This window comes from Doryrhamphus excisus, linkage group LG4 (genome assembly GCF_037039965.1).
Source record: "Doryrhamphus excisus strain RoL-2023G ecotype Guam linkage group LG4, RoL_Dexc_Guam_v1.1, whole genome shotgun sequence".
NCBI lineage: Eukaryota > Metazoa > Chordata > Actinopteri > Syngnathiformes > Syngnathidae > Doryrhamphus > Doryrhamphus excisus.
Genome location: NC_136360.1, coordinates 8,976,480 through 9,003,654, shown reverse-complemented (window position 1 = coordinate 9,003,654; position 27,175 = coordinate 8,976,480). Strand labels below are relative to the sequence as shown.

Sequence of the window (27,175 nt, the reverse complement as noted above, 5' to 3'; positions counted from 1 at the left end):
TAAATTTGAATGACTTACATCAGTCAGTTCACAATTTCTTTCTTTTTTGATTTTTCTTAAACACTGCTTCCCTCCTAGTGTGGGATTTGGAGGTGAACGACGGCTCTCCTCAGCGGCCTTTCTACATGAACAAAACCCTGCAACGTATCCTCAACAAAAAGAACAAGAAAACAAAGGTGGTCAGAACATAGCAGGGCTAATAAATGGACTTTTCTCAGGTCATCTACTTGAGAAAAATAAATGTAAAATGTTAAAAGCCAGGGTTTAAAACCCCACAATAGACACCTACTGTGAATGAATGAACGTGCATCAGTACAGTACATCCATATAAGGAATCACTGGCTGCATCCCGGGTACAAGCTGAGTGGGACCAATCATAGCGGAGTGGGCGTGACTATCCAGCTGGAATAGGTGCAGATTCTGGAAGACCGAGAAAGCTTTCTGTGTGGGTTATGCTGTGTACTGTCGGTAGTCTGTAGGAGTCCACAAAACATAACAGGTCCCCTTTAGAACATATTGCTGCAGTCCTCCTTAGAACCAAAGATGCATTTACAGTGTTCTGTAATGGCGCAGAATATCCAAATGTCCAACTTTTTGTGCGATGGTTAGCATCCTTCTCAGCCTTTTGTGTGCAGGACGTTTCGTCGACATTGTGGGTTTTGTTGGGGAGAAGATTGCAAATATTAAAACGCTGCAAGCTAGCAAGACACGGGTAGTCAGCTGGGTGGCACGAATGATTGACAGTGGTGTACAGCCAATCAGGACGCAGAAGACAATAGGCGGTGCAGACAGACAAATTGAAGAGAGGGGGAGAGAGAGAGCGAGATACTCAACTTCCGTAACCCACATTGTAATTCTTCTTAAAGGGCCACGCTCGGCCTTTAACAGCATCCATAGCTGTAATAATAAAATATTAGTAAATGACTTATTTCCACTCACGAAATGACCAGTTTATTCTAATAAGGCCATTAAATAAATATGTTTTGACATAATTACCTTTATATAAATACATTATTAAATAGTGTAATTATGGGGATAAATGTAATACATTATTTCACATTTCAATTTATATAATTAAGTTTTGTTTACAGAAAACACTAAAAGAATGGAATTCTGTTTCTGTGCTCCTGTTGTTCCCAGATGTAACCGCTAGGGGTCCAGTGTTGATTATCTCATATTGAGGAATGTTTTATTACTTTCACGAGTTTATGGCAAAGCAGTTTGTTTTATACTTTCACCAAACTGCTTTTCTGAAGCATCATTGGACATTGAGGCAGCAGTCCGAAAACCTTAAGGTTGGTGCTGTCACTTCACCCACCTTGCTCCTCCAACCTAAACCAACTCCACCAAGAGGGGGATCATATTGAGTGGGTAGCACTCTGCACCCTGTCCCGGTGCTCTGCCATTGTCCCTGGAGACAGAAGAATGCCTTGAGGAGAGAGCATCACTATATAAATGCCATTTTAGACCATGTCTCTTTAAAACAGTGTATCATATTGTTAAGTCATTGTACCCACCATTGACTGTTACAGAGCAAAGTTGTTTAGGTAAGTAAAAGATTACACAACATCTTTTAGTGCTCCCTTGTCTTCCCACATGTGTAGCAATAAGATTCTTTTGGTCAACCACAGCAGAACAAGTAGACACAAGTAGGCAGAATGTGCCAAACATCTTCAGCTCAACTGCACAAATCCTTTACACTTTTTATTTATTTTTGTTTGTGTGGGCGTCGTGTCTTTGTTTATACAATAAAAATTGTACCTTAATGTGCATGTACTTGTTTGTACCCGCAGCACAAACCTTGCACGTTTTGTAGAATTTATCTTGTAATAAAAGAAGACTCCACATGCACACAAATGAAAACAAACATGTAAACATTCACATACTTTAAACAATAAATAAGCATGTTTTGGTGTAATAGTCTGCAATGTAGTATACAGCAGGGAGGCTTCAATAATTATTGTATGCAGCGTGCATGTATTTTAATGTAGTAATATTAGTTTTATAGTTGTGATGAGAGGTGCCTCTAACATTCTGAGGAACATGAGCTGATGGGCTAAATATTAGAAACATCTCCCAGTACAGTGGTAAATGCAATTTTGTGTGTGCAGTTGTACCTAATGAAGTGGCCAGTGGCCAGCCTCCCCGCCTCCATATACAGTACTATTAAAAAAGAAAACAAACATGCCAATTACAAGTTTTAATACTGCGTGTTTGTGTGTCGCTCAGGCTTGAGACACAGGCAGCGAGGTCATGGCGTACTGGGCTGGCATCAGTGGTTCAAGCATAGATGAAGGGGGATGGACTGCAGGACACACACACACACCCTAGCATCATTACAGTACTTTGATTGTTCGATTAATAATGTCTGATTGTCTCCTCCGATGGAATGGATCGATATAATGATGTCCATTTAGCATGTAGAGCAGGGGTGGGCAAATACTTTCACTTGTGGGCCGCATTGAGGAAACAAAATTGTCCGGGGGGGCCAGAACATATATATATATATATATATATTTAACACACACACTATTTTATACTTATAATTTTCCTTGAATTTTTTTTTGTCTAATTTTATCTGTAAGTGTTATATACTATCAGCTGTATGTTTTCATGTCCCTTTTTTCAGGAGCACTTTAAACATCACACCACATCTAACTACGTCATTTAATTTGACAGTTTTGTTGTTTTTTTTTTACTAAATAAGACTTGCAAGTCATGTTGCCAGTTTGTATGTTAAAAGTTGAAATACTTAGAAAGCAACTGGCGGGCCGGATTCAAACGCTTGGTGGGCCGCATGTGGCCCCCAGGCCGTAGTTTGCCCACCCCTGATGTAGAGCGATGTCATGCTTGTGACAAGTTTACAGTAAAAATGCAATATATACAGTACATAAGACACTACATGGACAAAAGTATTGGGACACACCGAGTGAGCCTGTGGGGACGTTTTGTGCAAACTCCTTTTTTATTTTCAAGTCATTTTGTTGCATTGAATGAATATAGATTGAATTAGTCAGAGTATATTCGTTTAAAAAACTATTTAGAATCTGTGTAAAATGGCAAAGCTACACAAAAAGTGACTTTTTTTAATACTTTTTTTTTGTCCTTGGGAATTTGAAAATAACACAATAGCGCCACAGTTTTCTTAACATAAACTCATAATGCAATCCTTTCAAGAGCTTATTGAATTACTGCATTGTAGTTGTAATTTTTAATTTGTCCACTAGATGCTAATATCATTTACCAATTCAGAGCATGAATGCAAATTTGTCTCTACTGATGTTGGATAATAGGGTGTATATGTTATTATTTGAACTCATTCAATACCAGAGTTATACATTTTTTAAAAACTCGATCCAAACAACATTTTTTTTGAGTGAGAGACTAAATAAAGTCAATGCAACTCCTCACCAATGGATTAGGCTTGAGAGCAATTTTAATGCCATTAAAACGGCCACTGTGTGTCAGAAATGCATCATGAGAGGAAGGAGAAAAACACATGACAGGAAGGCAGCTGTTACATTGGGTACCACATTAAAAAAATACACATTGTAGGGAAATTTAACACACACACACACACTCACAGGCACACATAGTTCAGTATCAAATGGGAAAATTGTAAATAGTTCATGGTGTTTAATTTGTAAATTATTGTGATGTAAAAAAACATGTTGTGTGAAAGTGAAAGTTACATATCCTTTCTGATGTATCTTGAAAAGATGTATCTTTTCACAAAAAGCAGATTTTGTTTTTAGTTGCGAACTGATATTTTCCTGAAACTTAACTAAGTTCTACTGCTGATGACTAAAGAACAGAAAAACGTAGAGATGAACTTTTTTGTTTATATAGCCATGGAACATAATATTCTGTGTGAATGAAAGATCAGTGAAAATGGTCTAAAATGTCCTATACTGAAGGGGTTGTCTTTTGAAAAATGGCTGGGATTGAATGAGTTAAGGGTTTAGATTTTTTTCAAATGAAAAACAATAGAATGATGGAAACATACTGGCCTTTAAAGAGTTAAAATAATACAATAGTATAATTCAAGTGGAGGTAGTTTTAAAAGATTGACTTGTCTTACTGAGCTGTGACAAGTGAGCATTGTCTCACTGCAATGCACACTTTGTCAAAATGGCCGCCCTACACCTCAGTATTTGTTTCAACATTAAAGGTGTTTCGATGGGCATTTGTTGCAGCCCTTGTCGATGGAATCCATCGCTTGCTAGCTGTCATAATGGCATTTGTGATGCTAGCACGGTAGGTCTCAAACTCCGGGGCATCAGACGTTTGGTGCTCTGCATGTGTATCTATGAGGTTTACCTAATGGCCAGGTGTCCCAATACTTATATCGATATAGAGAAACCCCATTTGGCTATTTACATGTGACATAAATTAGTTCTAAAAGTCCAAAATAAAGATTCCCAATCAGTCGTATAGGAGTTCATAAAAAGCCTGGTTCTCACTGTCTATGAAGGAGTGCAGCGCAGACAGCATGGAACCTTCCGGGCCCACGTAGGCTGTATACTGCAGCTCCTCGGGGGTCGGGGTTGGCTGTGCCTGCAGGCGTCTGGGCTGTAGTGAGGTCATCGGGGTGCTGGACGTGTGGTTGGGGCTCACGTGCTTCTTGTGGCGGGCTCGGCAATTCTGGAACCACACCTGTATGAAGGTACCTCTGCTTTAGGTCATCCTGGCATCCATACTTTTGTTTATTATTGCCACTGACCTGTATGACCCTTCGACTGAGGCCCGTCTGCTCGGCCAGCTTCTGCAGTGTTTGTGCGTCTGGGTTGTTGTCCTGTGCAAACTGAGCTTGCATCACCTGCACAGACAAAGTGAACAGAAAAAAATAACAATGACATATTACGTAAACGTACATCAATTAAATATATCAATTAAACCAAAAGAAGCAGCGGGATACATTCGTTTTTAAAGGAGCACCTTCAGCATCAGCTTTTGTTACTATACATAATTGCTAATATACTACATAATGGAACACAGAGGGCCTTTTGTTTCATCCATACACAACAATACTGGTTTTACACCCTCAACATATCTTTACATAAAAAAGTAATTTATTTAAACTGTTGGTTTACCTGAAGCTGGTCAGCAGTGAAGCTGGTCCGTGCTCTCTTGGAGGGTTTGGGCTGGTTAATTTCTTGTTCAGTGGGAACGGCACCCTCCATATTCACACTGCTGCCTGCAATGTTAAATATTATAATAACAATATATTGAAAGGAAATATAAGCGATATTTAATAATAATTATCTTCAGGTTCTTTGTGTGTGCGTGCGGATAGCTTTTGTTGACAATTGAGCAAATGGGATTTTGCGCTATACATTGATGGTGTTTTGTTTTCAAATATAAATTACTATTATTACAACATGAAATCAAATGTTTTATAATTCCCAATTTGCAAACAAAAAGTGCTAAATATTGATCACATTAAATGAAATGATTCACAATTTGCAAAAATGAAAAATGTTGTTCTAAATATATCTATAATTTACTAAGGTAAGGTATTTTCTGGAATTATGATACAACTTTAGGATTATATATAAATGAATATATAATATATAATTATTACTTATATAATAGTTGAATAAAATGAAACAAAATTGTATTTAGAGCTCAATGTTCACAATTTGCAAATGAAACAATTAATAATAAATATTTATGATTTACTAAGATAAGGTATTTATGTGGCAGAATAAGAATAACAATCATTATTATTATTAGAATGATTCAAACCAGAGAACTGATCAAAGTTCTAAACCATCCATGGTAATGTTAGCATGTGTGTATCGTTTAACAATAATGTTTTTTGCATGTGTGCAAATGACAAAACAAAACATTCATTACCTCCAGTAGAAAGCATCCAACTTTGAAGATGTCCAAAAATCCCCAGCTACTATGTAAAAAAAAAAAAAGTCCTATACTACAGCGTCCAGGTCTACCTTTGTCCCCCGATCTCTTGAGGTTTTCCAGCATGCAGTCGTAGTGGACCCTGCAGAGCACCTTGTCCTCCACCAGGGCGAACTCCTCACCGGTGGACAGCTGCCTCTTGCAGGAGAAGCAAGCGAAACAGGCCAGGTGGTACACGTTGCCTTTGGCGCGGCGCACCCAGTCCGTGGAGTGGATGTGGCGGCTGCAGCAGGCGCACCAAGTGCCAAACCTTCTGTGGGTCAGAGGTCAGGAAAGAAGCCTGATGGCTGAGGACTGTTTGCTTGATGTAAAGAAAATAATATGTCTAAAATCATAATTGTACCAATAATAACATGGCACAATGTTAACTGATAATCAATATTATTTTCACAAGTAAAAAAAGTTCTTCAATAGTGCAATATTGTTTTAATGAATTAACAAATGTTTATTCATTTTATTACTATATTCCAATGCACTTAAAATATCTTAAATATATCCATCTATCAAATCCTACCCAAATTTGACAAATGTTGTTCAACTACCTTATTCTTTACTATTACAAGTACATGTGTATTTAACAACACAGTATTGCTGTTGTTCTTTGATCAGTTGGGTAAAATATCTCTTTTAATCCATTTATTTGTTCATACAAATACAAAAATATAATTGGGAAAGCAAACAATTTTTTTTTAAAGAAGTAAAAGATTGATAAGAAGAGTCATGAAATATTTTGTTTAATCAGTTTTGAGAAAAAAATATTTTATAAATCTTTATTTGTACAAATAAAAAAATACATATATATATTAAATGAATAAATAATAACACTGGCAAAAGCCATGGTACTTTTTCTTTTATCAATTGGGGAAAATATGTATATCATTATTTTAATCAATGTATTCTTTATATATTAAATGTATATTCGTATTGTAAATAAATAAACGGTTGATAATAATCATATGTATTTTATCTTTAAATCTAAAAGCTTTTAGGTAAATATTTTGCACCAACATGAGGTGGACTATTTATTTTTTTCACTGCACTTTCTAGTTTTATTCCAAGTAGTACTACAAATGAAAGGTACAGTATATGCACTAACCTGAAGTAGTCCATCTTACAGAAGACCTCCTTGTCCTTGATGTAGCAGCTGGTGTGGCTGCCAAGTGCAACCTGGCACACGCTGCAGCACAGACAGCGTACATGCCAGCACAGGTCGCTCACCTGTAGGGCACAGCAATAAAACACACAAGTGAAGACCGTTCATTTCTTCTGTGAGGCCTGTGTGACGTGAATACAGCTGCCTGCAAACCACAAAAATCTTAAAGACGAACAAAAAGTTACCTTTAATAAATATTTATCCACAATTTCTTCATTGCAGCTGGCGCACACACTTCTGCTTAAAAGAGGCGCGGAGGACATCGTCTGCAGGGTGGATGTGTCTTCATCCACCACGTCCACCTGTGGGGGAAAAGTCAAATCACCGGAAAAAAAGTCACAGGAAGCACTTTTAAGCACTTTGTTTTACTCCGCAGAGGTGAAAAATGGGAACATCCTTCATACCAGGGGGTCCCCTCTGTCCAAAATATGATCTTTGCCGTCCTCACACATGATGAAGATGTCTGTCTCTTTCTCTGTCTGTCTCTGTACCGCTCCATCCATCCTATAAATATCATCCTGCCCGCTCACCTTTCACCATGACAACGTCAGGCCCGTTTAGGCGTAAATTGCAATTTAAGAGAGACGTGGCTACGTTGTTACTTAGACAAACAGACGACACTTGAGCCACACTTGGTCTTTTTAAGCGCATTTATGCTCTTCAGATCTGCGCGCACACTGCAAGTCCATTTTAGTTGTCAATCATCCGCGCAAATCCTGCTAAAGGGCATTGATTTATTTAATAACAGCAATTAAAAGTCAAAAAAGAAAAAAGGTGAAGAGGTCTCATTAACTGCTTGAGTTTTAATGATCAGGGAAGGAGTCAAATTATTGTGCAAATACTGAGCTGTCCAGACTGCTTAATGACAGACTAGAGAGAGAGTTTTCAGCGCTAATTGCCAGAAACAATTAGGGCCCGGTCATACGGAGCGTGGCCGCCATAACCAGCCGCATGCACGCATGGACTCACCTCATCGCTGCGGCTTACGTCCACGACGCAACATTGAACTTTCACCTCACTTTTCCAGCGCATGTCTCATGCCTCCCTCCACACTGCACACTCCTTTTCATCTCAGAGGAGTTTAAGTCCCGTTTCCTGAGGGAGGATCATAATTCAGATTTCAATGTCACCTCAAGACACACCCCCTCGGGATAATCTCTTTGTGTGGTTCCCACAAGTAAAACTGCAAGAAGAAAGAAGGTGCAGATTTAAGTCACTAAAATGTTTTCAGGACACAAAAAGATGAAACAGGTAAGGGACAATGTGGGTGGCCACTTGTGACTGACCCATGACCCTTGTTTAAGATTCTTGAATATACACATTAATAATAATATACAATATTACATTTAATGCATCATGTCTATAAACTGCTATGAATTGTAAGACTTTGGGTGAGCCCTGAGCAAATATGGAAAACAAAATATTTGTTTTAATACTTTACATGTTTATAGAATAAATTAATACTAAGAGTATTTTTATAACTGTGTGCTGTAGTATTATGCATGCATACAAAAGCAAATACCTGAAATCTATTTACACTGTATCATATTGTGTGATACTATATTTTATATAAAATTTATCTTTTGACGAGTGTATTAAAAATAATAATACAAATAACAAACAATACCATTTAATGCAATTTTCTTTCAATTTAAAATTGTATTTCATGAAGACAGCGTTCACATTTATCATACAATCAATAGTTTATTTATAGTAATTTTATATTTTCTCAATATTTTTTCATGATAAACAATGTTACCAGTACCGTATCACCCCGCCACTAGCCCAAACACAGCTGTGATAGGCTCCAGCATCCCCCTGACCCTCGTGAGGATGGATGCATGATAAATAAAGTATCATTTTTTAAACAGATAAAAGACCAAAATATGTGCTGTACTAAAATACTATCACATAAAAAAATATTATATAAATATTGGATACATGTTTATAAACCATAAACTATTAAAACAAGGCCTGCACGATGGTATATAGTGGTTAGCGCGCAGGCCACACAGCTATGAGACCCGAGTTCGATTCCACCCTTGGCCATCTCTGTGTGGAATTTGCATGTTCTCCCCGTGCATGCGTGGGTTTTCTCCGGGTACTCCGGTTTCCTCCCACAGTCCAAAAACAGGCTAGGTTAATTGGTGACTCCAAATTGTCCATAGGTATGAATAAGATAAGATATGCCTTTATTCGTCCCTCAGTGGGAAAATTTGCAGGTGAGTGTGAATGGTTGTTTGTCTATATGTGCCCTGTGATTGGCTGGCCAACAGTCCAGGGTGTACCCCGCCTCTCACCCGAAACAGCTGGGATAGGCTCCAGCCACCCTTGTGAAGATAAGCAGTAGAAAATGAATGAATGAAACTATTCAAAGATAAAACATGCACTTTGTCTATTTTTACTTCACATTGTTACTTGAAAAAATCTTATGCATTATGAAAATGCCAGGTTTTAAAACAATGGAGGGGGAAATGCCATTTCTAGTCAAATAAAGCATCATGCATTTCTACTAGAGTGATAACCGTTTCTTTTTAATGTTATTAAGCTGAAATGTATAAAATGAAATTGTGCACCTGCCTTAAAAGGAGCAGCAGATACTGTAAAACGGGAATAGATAACATATTGCAGTTGTTTTTGAGAATAACTTGCTCCTCATGCCTGCTGGAGGTCTTAGCAGTGACTAACCTGCAGTGGCATGAAGCTATCATATCTTGCCAGCATGGTGAGCAGAGCTATAGCGTGCCTCCATGGAAGATGTGTCCTGTTCCAGCCAGTGCATATGAATACTTTTTTATCAGATCTACAGCTCTACCTCGAGGCCGCACCCGCCCCCACACACACTCCCTGCACCTGCATCTTCGTGTCAGTGTAGTTTGCCGATATAAAAGGTCAAAGGTGACAAAGCAGTGTTCATATCGAGTCCACCCATCTCGGTGGAGCAAGTGTTTTATCATCAAAAGAGCATTGCTTTCCCCAGACATGAAGACTTCTTCTTCCTTATCAAGCCTACAACTAGCGTCCCTCATACGAGCCCAGATGTTTGCACGATCCGCAAACGTTTGGCTTGTTATCATTCCGCTTTGCGGGATATGGAGCAGACAAAAACAACTCTTGGATCTGTCAACAAACTCGTTCAACTGCCTTGTGAGCTCACGTCTGGCCGCGTGTGACGCTATAAATACTCCTGCAGCAATGACAGGAAGAAGGAAAGTGTAAATAAAACGACATGATGATGATGATGTCATATGAGGGCATAGCATCATTAGCTTTAGCTTAGCATAATAGTTACGACATTTATGGTGCCTCCATAATGCTTTGTAAGAGATCCTCAAACACGCGGCCCGCGGGGACCCGCAGGACACTAGTTTGAGGCCCCCGCCTTGATATGAAAGTTTAATGTTAGTGCGACCCTCGCAAGTTTGATATGGATGCTGTATGGTATAATGTACCCAGAAAAAATTATTACGTTTGATTAATGTTCATGTTAAAGGTTAAATAACAGTTAATAGTTATCCTCCCTATCCGTGTGGAAGTGGTAAGTTTTTGGCTATTTAAGTTTAAAGGAAATTGAGTTTGAGACCCCTTATAGTATGCTACCTACAAATGGTCAAGGACTTATGGACAATTAGCTACGAAGCTACAGAGACATTTGGCTTTATGGCGGCCATTCTTTTCAACCAATCCTGCTCAAATTTTACAAACATGTGCTCCTCAGTCCCCTACAGAGGCGTACCAAATTTCATGGTGGTGGTGTAAACACCTCAACATTTTTGGAGACCACATTGAGCTGTGTGAGAAATTTCAAGTCTATTCGACTTTATGGGCGCATGTTTTGTCAAAATTTTACCCTTTTGTGTGCAGTGGCTCAGGAGTAGAAAAGTTAAATAAACAAATATATACATTAGAATGCTACTGCACTATGAAATGCCATAGTAACCATATTTTCACAATATTAACACTATTAGTTGCTCCGGAGTATACGTCGCACCAGCCAAAAATGTACAACGAAGAAGAAAAAAAACATATATAAGTCGCATTTTTGGAGGGAAATCTATTTTTTATAAAATCAGACACTAACAATAGACATTTCATGTTGAAAGGCAAGTTGTAATAATAACTACATATACTATACTGTATTTTTCCTTTTTTTTCATTCATTTGGTCTCAATTGGTGATACTACTGTATTGTTTTATCTCCAAATAAGAAAAAAAATACATTTATTAATTCATTTTTAAGGTCAATAAATAATGAATAAAGTGTGTGAGGGTCTTTTCTAGAGCATTTGACCTCTGTGAGCCTTGCAGAAGATCCCCTAATGTGCTATTTCCACGTAGACTATGCTTGATCTCGTCAAGCGCTCGTTTATTTCATTGAAATCAGGCCAAATTGGGCTAGTTTACAATTGACACAAGCAGATTGGCGTGACCTTTTCTCCTTGCTATAAAAGGCTACTCACTGAATCTGAAGGAGGAGGAGGGATGCCGGAGTGGGGGCTTTTGGAGGGCAGGGGGGTTCCTTGGGTGGGAGGGGTATTGGGTGGAAATCACAGCACTGAAAATGGTAGTGGGCTGAAAAAAAGGGGCTTGATTGCGTTGGGGCGGTGTGCGAGTGGGAGCAGCATGTTCAGCCCAATCAGGACCACATAAGGAAAAAAAAAGTGCTCTTATCAACAAGTAATGGCCCACTTGACAATCACACAGGCACAAAAACGTCTCTATTTAACGCTGATTGCAAAAACCTCCGCTCCCCCCCACGTCACCAAAAACCATAGGACTCCCTGAGATCTCCTCGTCGACAGCCAGGAATCTTTTTTTTCTCTCCTCTGAATGGAATTTATAATCACCACTCTTCTTTTTCATGGCTAATTGTTATTTTAAGGCTCGCTGAAACGCCGGCCCTGATTACTGTGTTTATCGCCACCGTTCAAAGCATATCTATCTCAATTCCACCATGCAGCACGACCGTTTGCTCTGTCTTGCACACCATACACCTGCTCACTGGGAGAAGATACACTCTGATACTAGCCACCTATTCCATGGCTATACGATAAAACTGGGCTTCACAATGAAGCATACAGTATATACATGAAGTCATCCAATTTGGACTACAACCAACAATCTACTGTGGAGTACCACTGAAGAAAAGTGTGATGAAATAAAACTTAGGTCAAAAGGGTCTGGCTACCCAGTACAAATTGAGCAGATGGCTTTACCCAAATGCTTTTAGACCCTTTAAGGCCACCATAAAAAGTCCAAACCCTTCCTTCACCTATATAGGCCATTCATTCATTCATTCATTTTCTACCGCTTTTCCTCACAAGGGTCGCGGGGGTTCTGGAGCCTATCCCAGCTGTCTTCAGGCATGAGGCGGGGTACACCCTGGACTGGTCGCCAGCCAATCACAGGGCACATATAGACAAACAACCATTCACACTCACATTCATACCTATGGACAATTTGGAGTCGCCAATTAACCTAGCATGTTTTTGGAATGTGGGAGGAAACGCTTGCACGAGGAGAACATGCAAACTCCACACAGAGATGGTCGAGGGTGGAATTGAACCCTGGTCTCCTAGCTGTGAGGTCTGTGTGCTAACCACTCGCCCGCCATGCCGCCCTATATAGGCCATACAACCATAAATGCTCCAAATACCACCTTTGTTTCGTTATGTTTAATTACGACTGCCAGGCTCTCATTGCAAAAAACAATGGCATACAGCTGTGGCTGTAGGCAACCTCCTGATGTAGTTTTTAGAAAATCACGCAGTAACTGCATTTGAAGTATTAGGATGAGTCAGCATCCAGCAACTTTCTTTACTACTGTACTTATCTAGCTGCCACTCAGCTGTTGCTTACAACAAACCAATGAATGGTATTGATGGTAGCTGAGCAGTTTGCTCCTTACCGTTATTACAACATTTGTTCTGTTTCTGCTGTGTTGTGCAATATACTTATTAATAAACAAACATGTAGTCGAAGAGAGCTGTGTTTTTTCTTTCCACTTCCTTATGCACTCCAAATCATTATTAAAATCAGTAGATAGTATTTTGAGGCAACACATCTGTCAGGTGTTTTAAGTTATTATTGAAGTGGTTTACTTTTCTTTGTGTTTTACGCATGTAATGATTAGATGTTACATTTAGAAGTGCATGGCATCATAACAAGGTTTATTTTTATATGTTACCTAATCGATATACATTAGAGGCAAAATCCTAGAAACAGATGTACTGTAGACCACTGTGAACTTAATACCAACCATAATAGCATACTGTTACATTAACAAAAGCACATTTTTATACAGCTCTTTACAGGATCTAATTAAATAAGGTAAGAATTCATTTTGTGTTGCAGGTTAAATTACTTACCAAACATCCCAGTGCATCTTGTGTGTGATAGAAAAATGGCTCCACTCTCTGGTCAACTCAGGTACATACTATACAAAAACATCAGCAGAAAGAAAAAAGGTATAACCCGCACATACAAATATATATACAGTGTGTATCCTCCACTTCTTGTTACTGTGGCTAAATTTAATTTTGAGATGCATGATTGTTCTACCAAAAATTAAATGTTACGATTATTACCCATACAGAGTTTCTACCCCTGTATGGGTTAGAACAGGGGTGGGCAAACTACGGCCCAGGGGCCACATCCGACCCACCAAGTGTTTAAATACGACCCGCCCATTCTTTCCAAAGTATTTCAGTTCATTAACAACCTGGCATCATGGCTTGAGCCAACCTTTTTTTTAGTTATTTTTTTAAAATCAATATTGTTATTTGATGTGGTCTGCTGTTTACAAAGTGCTCCTGAAAAAAGAGACGCAAGCACAGATAGCAGGTTGCATGACACTTTTACAGATACAATAATTCCAGGTAGACTGTTAGAATTATATGTTTAAATTATATATTCTGGCAGGGCTGCACGGCCTTCGAGTGGTTAGTGCACAGACCTCACAGCTAGGAGACCAGGGTACTCCGGTTTCCTCCCACATTCCAAAAACATGCTAGGTTAATTGGCGACTCCAAAATTGTCCATAGGTATGAATGTGAGTGTGAATGGTTGTTTGTCTATATGTGCCCTGTGATTGGCTGGCGACCAGTCCAGGGTGTACCCTGCCTCTCGCCCGAAGACAGCTGGGATAGGCTCCAGCACCCCCGCGACCCTCGTGAGGATAAGCAGTAGAAAATGAATGAATGAATATATAGGCTGGGCCCCCGTCAATTTTGTGAAACCAAAGTTTGCCCACCCCTGGGTTAGAATGCCGAAATGAATGTTATGTAGTTTTTGTCCACGAGAGGGCCTCAGAGGATCGATAAACCACAGTACTGGCAAAGGTACTTCACTGTTTCATGCAATGAAACTATTGGCATAGAGCATAAATAGCTAAAATAGCATACATTAACATGTTGCAACTTATTGTATATTGTTCTTCAAATCATACATAAGACTTGTTCTTTTCTTTCTTTAAATATTTTTTACTTTTAAATCTATTGCTTTGTTGGACTCACTCAGCCTTAGACCTACAAGCGAAGAAGCGGCTAAAACGTTTGGCTTAACTTCATGAAAATAAAAAAGCTCATTTGACTCAGTGCAACATGTGGAACACAATGATATCATAATTGTTTACACATTCATGGTGTAAAAATAACACAGTACCTTGTCTCTGATGTGCTTACGTCGGTCTTCTTCTAAGCAATCAGAATCAGGGAAGTCAAACAATAAATGACGTCGATCTCATGCCAAAGTCACCCAGGGTTTCAGGATGTTAGCTGATGGGAACCTGGCTGTAGATAAAGGACGGGAGGCAAGTGGCTAAGGCAAGTTTATTATTGGCATAGTAGTCTCTGTTAGCAACAGTGGCGGGACCTTCTCAACTCTCACTGCACACTTTCGGCCTTCAAAATAAGAGTGACATCCTGTTTACTTGTATTCACAAAATAGGGGTCTCATAAAAAACACTAGTGGTTCTGAGTACTTTTCTGTCATGCCCCATTTTGAAGTACGGATATCTATTTTTTTTATTTGTACTGTTCAGATTGAATTCCAAACTGAAACCAGGGAAATGCAACAAAATGGCAGAGCAGTGAAGCATACAATTGCATTCCAGAGTCAACTTGCAGGCTGAGTACAGCAAATTCATACATGTTGGCAGGTCTGCACTAATATTCAAAGTCCTCACTGCCTTCCACGCGTTCACCGCAGCCCCCCAGGGAGGACCCTGCTCCATTATTTGTGAAGCACTGGTTAATACTTTTACTACTTTTCCAAAGTAAACAGATTTTGTTGAAGTGTACTCCTGTATAAAGAAACCTTTATATTTCTATAACCTTTATATTCAAGCTCAATAGTTTGATATTTATATCCTGGTTGAAAATAGACATGTAAAAAATTTAGAGTAAAGTTGATCTAAAGTTCATATCATTAGAAAATTGGGAAGTTCAGACATTTCATCCAAACCGATTTCTGGTTAGAGCCCCACATTTAAATCACTTTAAGCCACTTTGGAACAGGAATAAAAACAAGGACTCGGAACAGGAATCGTTCAAATTCAAATAATCCTATTCATTATTATAAAAACTGAAGGAAAATAATAAATAAAATAAACATATTAAAATGTTTAAAATACATTTCTGTTATTGAAATTGTCAAAGAGTTCCCTATAAATATGTTTACAGAATTCAAAGTCTGTAGAAAGATCCGAGAAATTGTGTGTGTTGAGTTTGATGTTAGTGGGACAGTGAGTGTGTGTGTAAGTGGAAACCAGCCTGCTTGCTTGCTTGCTCGGCAGCACTGTCACGTGATCTCCCATGGCAACCACTGAGTGTCGTCGGTTCCACTTCAAGAGAAGTAGAGGCTGCACCAGTCTAAAGCGGATGAGAATTTTCTACTCCAACAACAACTCTGCCATCGCCTCAACTGCCTTCACATCGGCCTTGTCGTCTTCCAGCCGGCGGCCCTGTGAAGTGGAAACATTTGAGATAGAGCCATGAGTCACTTCAACCCAGGGTATGTGTTGCATGATTTGACATTTTTATGGTATGGACTGCAATCAATCAGGGTGTCGATATAAGATGAAAGTCCAAAATCACACTTGGAGTTTTATGATGCTGTTTCTGGTTCATTATATCAATGACTCAAAACTTGATTCACACTCAAAAGTGTGATTTGTGAATATGTGAGTAACAACTTGAGAAAATATGGTTGACGTTACATCATTTGTGTGAATTGTGAAAAACAGGTAAGCTGCCTTGTAGTATAACAAAGTATAACAAGTTCACGACTGATTAGTTCATTGTGAACAACAGTACAGCAAGTCTAACACACATGCCTTTCGCAACTGATATTTGACAACGCATGCAGAGGCAGACAAATCTGCTGGATGCTGACCAATAACAGCAGCTATTGCAATAGAGCAAGAACATTTATGGTAATATGGCCTTTAACTTTGGACTCTGACTTTTTATGGTGGCTTTAAAAGGGTCAAAAATGGTTTGGTCAGTGTTCTCGGTTTAAAAAGTGAAATTGACAATGTCAAGTGTATGAAATGTTGGACTGCCGTGTTTGAGCAACAAAGGTCCAAAGAGAGCATCCAGCACTGAAGAGTCTGCAGAGCGAGGCAATCCAGGTGCACAAAAGAGAAGCAGACAGGGTCGAGTGTGCTATGCTCTTGAAATGCCTGCATGTAATCAGACACCTGTAACACATCCTGCAGATGCAAATGTTTCAGAAAGAACAAAAGCTGTCCAAGAGTAGACGTAGTTTCTCCTAATTTAAACTCACAACTACGTTTGCAGGATTGTTTAGCTGTTAGTACTGTTTCTGACCATTTTTAGTCCTGTATACATTTACTTTAATTTTAGAATTTAATTATTCATTCATTCATTCATTCATTTTCTACCGCTTTTTTCCTCACAAGGGTCATGGGGGGTGCTGGAGCCTATCCCAGCTGTCTTTGGGCGAGAGGCAGGGTACACCCTGGACTGGTCGCCAGCCAATCACAGGGCACATATAGACAAACAACCATTCACACTCACATTCATACCTATGGACAATTTGGAATGGCCAATTAACCTAGCATGTTTTTGGAATGTGGGAGGAAACCGGAGTACCTGGAGAAAACCCATGCATGCACGGGGAGAACATGCAAACTCCACACAGAGATGACAAGGGTGGGATCGAACTTGGGTCTCCTAGTTGTGAGGTCTGCGCGCTAACCACTAGCCACTAACGTGCCGCCCCCAGAATATAATTAAATGCATTTTATTTTTTTATCAATTTTGTATGTATTTATTTTTTTCTATTTATTTCCTTAATTTATATTTTTTCATCACTGTGTAAGCCACGCGTCAAACTCAGGCCCAGGGGCCAAATTCAGACCTTTTTAGAAATGGACTTACCTGTCCATGACTAAAAACATCAGCACTTTAACTGCTACACCCGGTCTGTACAAAGTAACACCTTAAAAAGGCATCGGACAGTCAAAAGTGCTCATTTAACTACAGCAAAGCATGCTGGGAAATGTGTAATCTGCCCATTCTTCTGGTTTACACAGCAATCTATCTATTATCACACATTCTCGATTCTTTCTCTCTCTATTAGAAAGAGATGGTTTTTAATCACAGGAAGTGACAAAAACTACAGAGACTACTGTCCTTTTTGGACATGTGGATTGCACAACTATAATTGTGTGAGGTTACACTTACTTATGTAACCCTTTAAGCATGTCCAAAACAAATAAAACCATGGCTGCGACTCTTGCATATCCTCATTAGGGTCGCGGGTGCCTCTTGTGGTTGTTTTTGTTTTTCCTGCAGGCTTATTTCAGCCTACAACAGCCTCACAGACAAACACCTCACCGGCTACTTCAGCAGTACTCGCATCAGGAGACACTTACAGAGAGCCGGACTGGTATGTCATGAAGGATTGTCACTGTGTTTACATGCGCAAAACAACATTTAATATTCAGGTGTTGTTGTCTTTAGATCACAAGAAGTGGGCGTATTGTTCCCGACAAGGAGTACAGACACAAGCTGATCCAGAGAGCTCACCAGAGACATGTCAGAGAGTGTTTGGCCCAGGCCATTTTCCTCAAGGTGCTGGAGATGGAGGTAGGGGCAGGATTTAGAACACAGTGTTGCAGACACACAAAAAACAATTAGTATTACAAGGCAGTCAAGCATGTGCTGCTTAATGAGTGATGCTAATTTAACCACCTTCTCTTGCAGCGTCTTCATCAAATGGAGATTAAAAGAAAACTGGAGGAGTTTGCCAGGCGGGAGCGAGTGCACAAGATGAAGGTGTGTCATTTGCATGTCAATACTGCTGTTGTTGAATAATCATCTCAGGACTCATTTGTTTAAACTATATGACAAAATGTACATGCCTTGTGGGTTTTTCCCCCCCCAAGGTGGAGCGTTCTAAACGATTTGAAGAAGACCAAATGAAGTTACCACACCCACCCATGGGTGCAAGGGCAGTCCGGAAACAGCACTCTGGACCTGTGGGGGGTCACTGTGGATCCTCAGAGTCTGTGAGTCTCAGGAGATGAATGAGAACTTTCTGGGGAAAATGTGGGTCCACTTGTTTTTTTCAAATGAACTATCACCAGGCAAAGATACTGTACTGTAGGTAAGGACACACTCATACTGCTAAGTATGTGTACTGAGTATAAATTACAGACAGTGTGTGAGCATACCATTGGTTTTGACTTTAGGGCTTAGTTGGAATCTTTTTATTTCTATTGTGGAAAGTGGCTGTTAATCAGTAATAACTGGCAGGGAGGAACTATTGCCTTAATTATACGACACATCTAAGTTGGCTGCACATACGTACTTGTATGTATTTTATAAGTGTGATTCTGTGTGTATGTGTAGCCTGGTTCATCTCGACCCAACACAGCTCCAGGCAACATGCAGAGGCCCGTGCGTTTGAAGCCCATCCACAACAGCATAATGTCCTCCAACAGACGCAGCTCCCCCCACCGGCTCCACGAGGCATTCAATGATAACCAACCCTCATTCAACTGCACTGTAAGGCCTGTACAAACACTCATGCGTCTACTTTTAAGCACACAGTGGAAGTAAATACACTTTTCCCCTTCAAGATGGAGAGGAAACCCAGGAAACGTATGACCGCATCGGATCCCTGTAACGGTATCTCACCTTACTGCCTCCCGGTCGTCAATAACTTTGTCACGCCGCTCCCTCCAGCCACAAAAAGGAAAGAGAGTGGGCCCAGTGGCGCCCCCAGCAGCACTCTTAGGAGCCGCCGCCGACTCCTGAGGCCCGCCACTACCTCCAGTGGAGCTGACGTCAATGAGGTCTTTATCCAGGCACTGCCAACAAGGACATCACCACAATTAACTGGCCAATTACTATCAACAATTCCAAATGACACTGGTAAATTAGGCTTCTGACTGTGTTTTACACACAGGAGCAGCCTCTCCTGAGGACGACAGTGCACCAGAGCAAAGTATGTGTCACCATGGTGTATTTTGGCAAACCAGTGCATCTTTCCCACGACTTGGACGACCTGAGGGACGAGGTCAAAGTGTTCCAGCAGCACTGCGGAGGAGAGAACTTGTGTGTGTACAAGGGCAGGCTCTGTGAGGGAGGTCAGTGACCTATACTCTATTTCACTTTAAGTGGTATATGTACAATTATAAACATATTCTTGGGGAAAAAAATGATTCAACACATAGTAGCAAATGGTGATTAATCATGATTAAATAATTTGAATTTGCATGTATTAATTGGATTAAACATTTTAATCATTTCACAGCCCAAGATTCTGATTTCTATCATCGCTACTAACACCCATTATATCAACATCATTGTGTCAGTTCTTAAAAAAAACAACAACCTACGTTTTCCATCTTAGAGACATTCCAATTTGTGTCAAGGCGTCATCCAGGCTTCCCCTTCAGCCTGACCTTCTTCGTAAATGGGCTGCAAGTGGAGCGTCTCAGCTCGTGCTGCGAGTTCAAACACAGAAGAGGTCCCAGACTGGGCGGCAGGCATGGACACTTTGGCTTCACCGCCGTACAGCGGGCATCACCTTGCTACAAGTGAGAGGCAGCCTGTAGAGGAAAAGCAAATGATATGTGAATGAAGCAGAAAGACAGACAGAGAAGACATTTTGGGATCATCATACTAATAATTTTTACTAAATATTTTCTAAATTTAAAACTGACAACTGACCTCTGATACCCTTTTATTTTCCAGTATGCAGCCCTGCCTTACATTATTTTGTACCTTATCATATAATTTTTTTAGGTGCATCATAGCAATGGGGCTGGACAAAAAGCCCACTCCTCCACCAAAGAAGGCCAAAGAGAACATCAGAGGAGAGGAAAACACCTTCAGCCTCAAGGATGCTCCCGTGATGGAGACAGGCAGGAGCACATCCCACTCAGGACGTGATAGCAGCTCTCCACAAGAACAACCAACACAGGACGAACACAAAGATGGTAAAACAAACTAGAAATACACAACACAGTATATTCATTCTAAACCAAAAGTGGTTGGCAGATCATAATCTCGCTGTTCAGATTACGAAGAGGACTTTGAAGCAGACGATGATAAATCAAATGAAAAGAAGCCTTTATCTTCAACAAGTGAAACAGACCTGCAGACAAAAGACGAAGCTTCATCGGACTCCGAACACAACAAAACGGACGGTGGGCAAATAACATCCATGCAGCACGTAAACTGTCCAGAACCATATTTATAGTAGCTACGTGTGGTTTCTACAATATCCTGTAGAAGAAGCAGACGTCAAAGAAAATACCAATAAAATATTGTCATATATTATCAGATTGTGGAATATGTAGATTACATGTGAAAGAAGTCAGAAAAATGCTAAAACTTTTAATGTTATTCATTAATTGAATTGACTACTACTACTACCACTACTGTTAGGCTAATTGGTGACTCTAAATTGTCCATAGGTATGAACGTGAGTGTGAATGTTTCATGTTGTCATTCATTTTTTTTTAGTTTTTTCCTTTTTAAAGACCCACTGAGGTTACCAAATATGGTTTCTGGCTCTCTACACAGCAACCATCTTACTGTACTACTGTAAAAACCTAGGGTGGAATACTCATTTTAAATGCTTTTGCACAGAAGAGGAAGATGTGAGGCCTCGTTCCAGTTCCAGTTCCAGCTCCAGCGCCAGTGAGGAGAGCGACGCTGAGGCTGAGGAAGAAATTGAAGAAGCAAAAGAAGTCCTGCAGAAACAGGAAACTTCGCCTCCAGTTGAAAAGGACCAGGGAAACCCAGAAGTCACCGAGACGGAGTCTGCTGAGGTCAAGGGCACTCATGTGGAGGACAGCGGGGATGTCTCAGACACCAGCGTGCCCACGGTGGATGAGGATGAACAGACTGAGGAGACATCAGAAGAGAGAAAAGAGGGTGAGGAGGCAGAAAATGGGGGTGAGCAAGAAGAGCAGGAAAGGGGTAAGTAAATTAGGGTGATGTGTTCAGATTCTTTGGAAGATTTTTCCACTATTAAAGCAAAAATGAATAATTGTCACAATATTAATGTTATTGTCAACTATTTAAAGAAACTATACTTTGGACATTTGGACCATTGTACAATGGTAATCATAACTAATTGAAAAATCTCACAAGGTATTCCAATAATTAACATTTTAAAGTGAGTGGCAGTTTATGGAATTGGAATGTGTAATAATGGAAAAATACATTTCTATATTTATTTTTGTTTCTCCCTTGCCTGATTCATATTCACTTTATTTTTCCATTCTTTTCCCCCCCCATGTTTTTGCTTTGATTTTCATTCTAAAAATGTCTCACTGTAATTTGGGACATTTAATATTACATACAGTTGCACTCAAAATGATTTCTTTATAATTTAATGGTTTGAAATGAACTGACAAACACACTCTTCACTACTAATATTACACTATTGAAGTAAAAGTAAAAGTTTGTGATTTACAATGCTGAGTGGAATAATTTTGAGTACAACAGTATTACAAATATTTGAAATTTATTAGATCTTCTTCTAACATTTTTTAGGTTTTAGACTAAATATGGATGTGAGTCTGTTTAAATATGTGTTTTATTCAAAACACAATGCAGGACTGACCGCAAATGTCTACTATTGTTCATTGTTTACTACTAATGTTTGCTGTTTTTATTTAATGATTGATGTCTTCATTGTATGTGCATGTACATCGTTTTTATGCTTGTGTGTGCTCTTTTTTTTGTTTGCATGCATCGTTATTGTATGTTTGCACCTTGCACAATTAAAAACTTTGAATGTGTGTGTGGATTTGTGCTTCTTTGCCAAGTCTCTGTCATGCTCTCTTGTTTTTACATTTTTCTATCATTGCATTCACCATACAGTAAATCCTTTTCTTTCCAAAGCCAAATCTGTGCAGGAGAAGCTAGCCGAAGCCATACTGACAGAGTCCCGGTTCAGCTCTGAGCCAGAATTGAGCGACACCAGTACTGACGAGGAGGAGGAGGGAGCTTTGGTACCCAAAGACCAAAGGCAGAAGCCGGAAAAAGATGGTATAGCAAAGTCAACTCCTGCTTAAAATATGTGCTTGACAAAGAAAACTGTACCAAATAAGCTGTTGTTTTTACTTACAGTAGCAGTCATGGTAATACCAGTAATAACATGTGAGGAAAGTGTGCCGAAGAATCAAGAGGAGCTTAAAGGTCAGGCTGAAAGCCAACCCCAAGAGATCAAGGAGCATGAGAAAGTGAAGGAAGACAATCATGAAGACAAAATCCCAGAAGGTGATGAGAATTTAGAACCTCAAGACGATGCCTTGACTACATCTAATGATGCAGAGTTGATTAAAACGGCTATTGATGCTGCTGAGGAGGCAGCGAGTGAGACAACAGAGACAAAAGTGGAGAATCAAGAGGCCCTCAGCGGTCAGGTGATGCAGGATGCAGAGGTTTCTCCAGAAATTCTATCAGATATAAAAGAAGAAGACAATGTAAATGATGAAAACAGTAATGTGGAAGTTGTTGGAGATACTGAGGAAAGAGAAACAAGCAAAACGTTTGAAGAAATAGAGGAACAAACAAATCCTGGTGAGAAGTCATGTGAAGATCTAAACAAGGAGGAAAACATTGCAGAGGAAACGAATACTGATGCAAACAATGAAGAGGCAGTGAAAGATCCAGCAGAGGCAAACCTCATTGAAGAAAAAACTGAGAGAGAAGACAGTGATGGCCTGAAGAGCAAAGAAGCAGAGGAAGAACTGGAAGAGAAGGATACCAAAGAAATAAACCTAACAAACACGGACGACGGAGATGGAAGTGAAGGCAGACAGAAGGACAAAAACGAAGCTGTTGAAAGTAATGATGTGACACATGAAGACAAAGATGAGAAAGTCCTGACGGCTGAGCCCAAGGACAGTCAAGAAATCGACGAAGCAACTACAGAGGTTGCAGAAGAAAGTGAAGCGAGACAGAAAGAAGCCGCTGATGCCAGTAAAAATATAGAGAAATTTGATACTGCTAAGAACGAGGAAGGTGAAGAAATCAACACAGAAAACATGCAAGCAAGAGATAAAAACAAGAACAATGTTCTGATTGATGAAACCAAAGAAGAGAAGATCACTACTGATGAGGCAGAGGAAAGGAAAGAAATAAGGGAAATAAGAGATATCGATAACGAAGAAAACATTCAGTCTGCAGAAAGTGAAGACATCAACAAAGCAATCACTGATAATATAGAGGAAATTGAAGAAAAATATAAAAACCAGAATGAAGATGTGATGGATAAATCTGAAGAAGAGATGGTCATTACCAGTGAGGCAGAGGAAAGACCAGAAACATCTAGGAAAGATGAGAATGACGCTGAAACAAGTCAGGACTTCAGGGAAAGAACTGCGGAAGTGAAAATGGAGACAGGGGAAGCTGAAGAAACAAACAAAGTCAACACAGATAATGATGAGGTGATTGAAGAAGATGATGAGAACAAAGATGTGATGGATAAAGTTGAAGAAGTACTCATAGCTAATGAGACTGAGGAAAGTGAAGAAACAACCAAAAAAGACAATGAAGCAGAAGGATGTAAAGACTTTAGAGAAAGAAATGAAAACAAGAAAATGGAGGATGACGTAGGTGAAGAAACCAACAAAGCAGACATGGATAATACCGAGGACACAGAAGCGAGAGATACAAACAAGAATGAATATGTGACAGTTAAAGATGAAGACGAGAGGCTAGTTACTGATGACACAGAGGAAACAGATGATGGGAGGAACAATCTAAGGTATAGACATGTGGAAGAACAAACTGAGGCCATGGAAGGTGTGAAAGAGATTGAAGAAAAAACTCATGTGGCGGATAAAACTGAAGAACAGAAGATGGCAGTGGAAATAGAGGAAACATCAAAGATACATTCAGAAGAACAACACCTGGAAAATGTTGAAGTGATAAGTATGGCTGAAGAAATAGAAAAAGTTTCAATGAAAGACAACAATAAGAGGAGCGAAGTTGACGCTGAAAACGGGGAGACATCAGAGCACCTTGAACAAGAAAGAAAAGGCAAGTCTGCGGAGTTGGAAAAAAACAATGAGGGATCTGGGGACGCCCATAAGTTTGAAGGTGATGCCAAGGAACTGGTTACCAAGAACCACTTTGAGCTTGCTGTGGCGGAGTTAGTCGAGGACTTTAATTCAGATGATCTATACACCAGCAGACAACACGGCAAGGCTGAAAAAACCAACAACAATCCTAAAACTGATTATTCCACAGAAGGTTACGATCAGTACTTAGCAGCTGAAGTGACTGATTTGAAGGAGACACCTGAGAAATTACACACAGAAGACAATCTCCCCAGCACCAAAAAAGGTTCTTCCACTGAGAAGTCTCGTTGGACTGAGGAGGCCAGCAAAGCCTCGGCGGAAGGAGCCGGCATGCTTCTCCAACCCCAGTCAATAACGGATCAGTCCACCAATCATCGCCATGGAGAAAGCCCGGAGGTATTAGCGAGAGCAAGCAGCGCTGAGCTCGTCACAAAGTGGCTCACCATGCATCAGACATCCAAGTTCTTTGAGACCTATGTTGAACCACTGGAGGACCTCACAGAGCCTGAGGTGGGTTCCAGGATGGAGGCCAGAAAATCTCCAGAGATGTTGATTAGGAAGGCAGTTGATGATAATGAAGTAGAGATTAAAGGTAAAGCCAAAGGTGACGCTCAGTCAGCACCTGAGAGCATTCACCTTAAAGATGATGAACCCTGTGAGATCACCAGTATAGACGGGGAGGATAAGGTGCAGGTCCTAATACCAAACGCTGACAGAAAGCTAACTGCAACAGAAGCAAAGGTAAAACTCTCAGAGAACCAAGGATATCTCTCTGATGACAAAGTAGAATCAACTGATGGCAACATCGCTGAAACATTCCAAAACAAAGTGGAAAGTATGTCAGGAACCAAAACAGTGAGTGTCACGGAAAAGGAAACTGAATCCATGAACCATTCTCTGAAAAATGATCATGATGATAAGCATGAATGGAATCCTTACAATGATGATCAGACAACTCCAGAAGGAAGGACACATAAAGAAGGCCAAGAAGTGACAAGTGAGGTAAGCCAGGAAGAGCATGCAAGCGTCAAAGCCAAACCAACCAATGGGAGCATGCGGCTGATTAATGACATTATGAGCGAAGATCGTTTGAGCATGTTGTCAGTTGACAAAACACCTTTCGCTCAAAGTTCTTACTCTTTGATGGCATCTGCCAAAACTGAGAGTGGACATTAGATAACTCATCATTCTTTTTTCTTGCTTCTTAAAACATATAAAAGCCTCATATTTTACTATTTTAAGTAAGGTCCCATAATCCTGTATTGGAAATGTCTGGCCCAAATTTAGACAATTTAAATGTGCTATTAGTAAATCCTACTGCCGTTTTGTGTGACTGTAGCTCTAATGCTAATGAGCTGTGTTTGTCTACGCTTCTCCAAGAACTATTGTGCACTTTATCCACTTTTTCTTCTACACTAACTCTGAAGTTGTTCAACGTAATAGATGCCATATATCAGATTAAACTTTGTAGCATTAAAAGAGTCAAACAGGAGGACACCAACGTGAGCAACATAGCTATGTGAGCTAGAGTGCTAACATTACACTCACATCTAAAGAGCAGCATCATGCTAGGTTAGCGTAACAAGAACAGAGCTTGGGACACTATTTTGGGCACCTCCTTTCTCAAAAAGATGAGAAAAAGACACTAGGGACACATATTGTACCTACTATACATCTTTATTACAACATCATTAAAAATTCTACACAATAGGCGGCCTTTAAAACATTGACATTACTCACATTTATAGAAAAGAAATCACAGTGGACTTACTTCATCAGGTGGCTTGTCACTGGACACATCATTAGGAACACTTGCAGCTACCGTATTTAGACCCAAACCAAGAGGTGTGAATTTTGCCTTCACAAAAGCAATATGATTAACATAATCTTCCGCCATGCCCATGTTTGCTGAATAATATAAACAAATTGAAACACTTTTCATGAATACCACAGGTAAATGACAGCCACAATAATAACTGTGTAATAAAAATAACAACACGTAGCCTTGTTATCTTTCCAAAGGCAGACTTATTGATACAACTCATCGACTGGAGCTCATTCAATATTGTACCTAATGTTTGGTCCAGTGATGGTGAATGACGCTCAGGTTTTTCAATAGACTTCATTCATTCAACAGCAAAGAGAAACTTCATAATGATCTGTGACTGCTGCACACATGTTTACAATGGAAGCTCTCTTCACAAAGAGGGCAAAGAGTTAGTAGGAGGTATCGAGTGCTATCCCTCGCCACTTACCTGCAAACAGATACTCCTCCATGCACACTCTGTAAATGGCTGAATAATTCATAAAATGGCTTCGCTTACCCCCAAACTTTTACATGAAGCACAATAAAAATGTAACTGCTTATATTGTATTCCATGACTGTGATAAAATTATGTTTGCTCATAATTGCTTGTTATTACGTGGATTACTAAATATTCTGTGAAAGCATTGTAAACACTACCTCTATTTGCTGTAAATTAATTTATACCCTCAAGTGTGGGTTTGCAGGTTTGCACTGA

The 27,175-nt window shown here is 39.8% G+C and overlaps 2 protein-coding genes and 1 long non-coding RNA gene across 7 annotated transcripts; 1 reads left to right on the top strand and 2 right to left on the bottom strand.

Moving 5' to 3' along the window:
• Window positions 1-1,738: 1,738 nt before the first annotated feature.
• On the bottom strand, window positions 1,739-14,925 carry LOC131130220 (LIM/homeobox protein Lhx8). Of its 3 annotated transcripts, none has more exons than XM_058074503.2 (10): window positions 14,738-14,925; window positions 13,444-13,511; window positions 7,480-8,170; window positions 7,261-7,377; window positions 7,019-7,140; window positions 5,955-6,175; window positions 5,094-5,197; window positions 4,724-4,819; window positions 4,464-4,656; window positions 1,740-2,305 (listed from the first exon to the last, which is right to left on the bottom strand). In XM_058074503.2, exons 3-10 carry the CDS (start codon window positions 7,576-7,578, stop codon window positions 2,226-2,228), a joined length of 1,032 nt encoding a protein of 343 aa, XP_057930486.2. In that variant the 5' UTR covers window positions 7,579-8,170; window positions 13,444-13,511; window positions 14,738-14,925; the 3' UTR covers window positions 1,740-2,225. The 3 variants fall into 3 exon arrangements, with proteins under 3 accessions (XP_057930482.2, XP_057930486.2, XP_078646207.1); XM_078790081.1 differs by having other exon boundaries at window positions 8,045-8,170; XM_058074499.2 differs by lacking the exons at window positions 13,444-13,511; window positions 14,738-14,925 and having other exon boundaries at window positions 1,739-2,305; window positions 7,480-7,579; window positions 8,045-8,128.
• erich3 (glutamate-rich 3) lies at window positions 14,804-26,979 on the top strand. Of its 3 annotated transcripts, none has more exons than XM_078790080.1 (15): window positions 14,804-14,898; window positions 15,870-16,087; window positions 17,907-17,989; window positions 18,064-18,189; window positions 18,307-18,378; window positions 18,489-18,611; window positions 18,955-19,110; window positions 19,185-19,400; window positions 19,514-19,694; window positions 19,961-20,147; window positions 20,356-20,549; window positions 20,631-20,759; window positions 21,205-21,537; window positions 22,468-22,614; window positions 22,696-26,979. In XM_078790080.1, the coding sequence occupies exons 4-15, from the start codon at window positions 18,184-18,186 to the stop codon at window positions 25,827-25,829; spliced, it is 4,878 nt and encodes a 1,625-aa protein (XP_078646206.1). In that variant the 5' UTR covers window positions 14,804-14,898; window positions 15,870-16,087; window positions 17,907-17,989; window positions 18,064-18,183; the 3' UTR covers window positions 25,830-26,979. The 3 variants fall into 3 exon arrangements, with proteins under 3 accessions (XP_078646206.1, XP_078646205.1, XP_057930470.2); XM_078790079.1 differs by having other exon boundaries at window positions 17,896-17,989; XM_058074487.2 differs by lacking the exon at window positions 14,804-14,898 and adding an exon at window positions 14,948-15,233 and having other exon boundaries at window positions 17,896-17,989.
• LOC144898352 (uncharacterized) lies at window positions 14,951-20,160 on the bottom strand. The gene is made up of 4 exons (XR_013627266.1): window positions 19,947-20,160; window positions 19,512-19,644; window positions 19,243-19,415; window positions 14,951-16,037 (listed from the first exon to the last, which is right to left on the bottom strand). It is a non-coding gene; the product is annotated as an uncharacterized LOC144898352 (long non-coding RNA).
• Window positions 26,980-27,175: the final 196 nt, after the last annotated feature.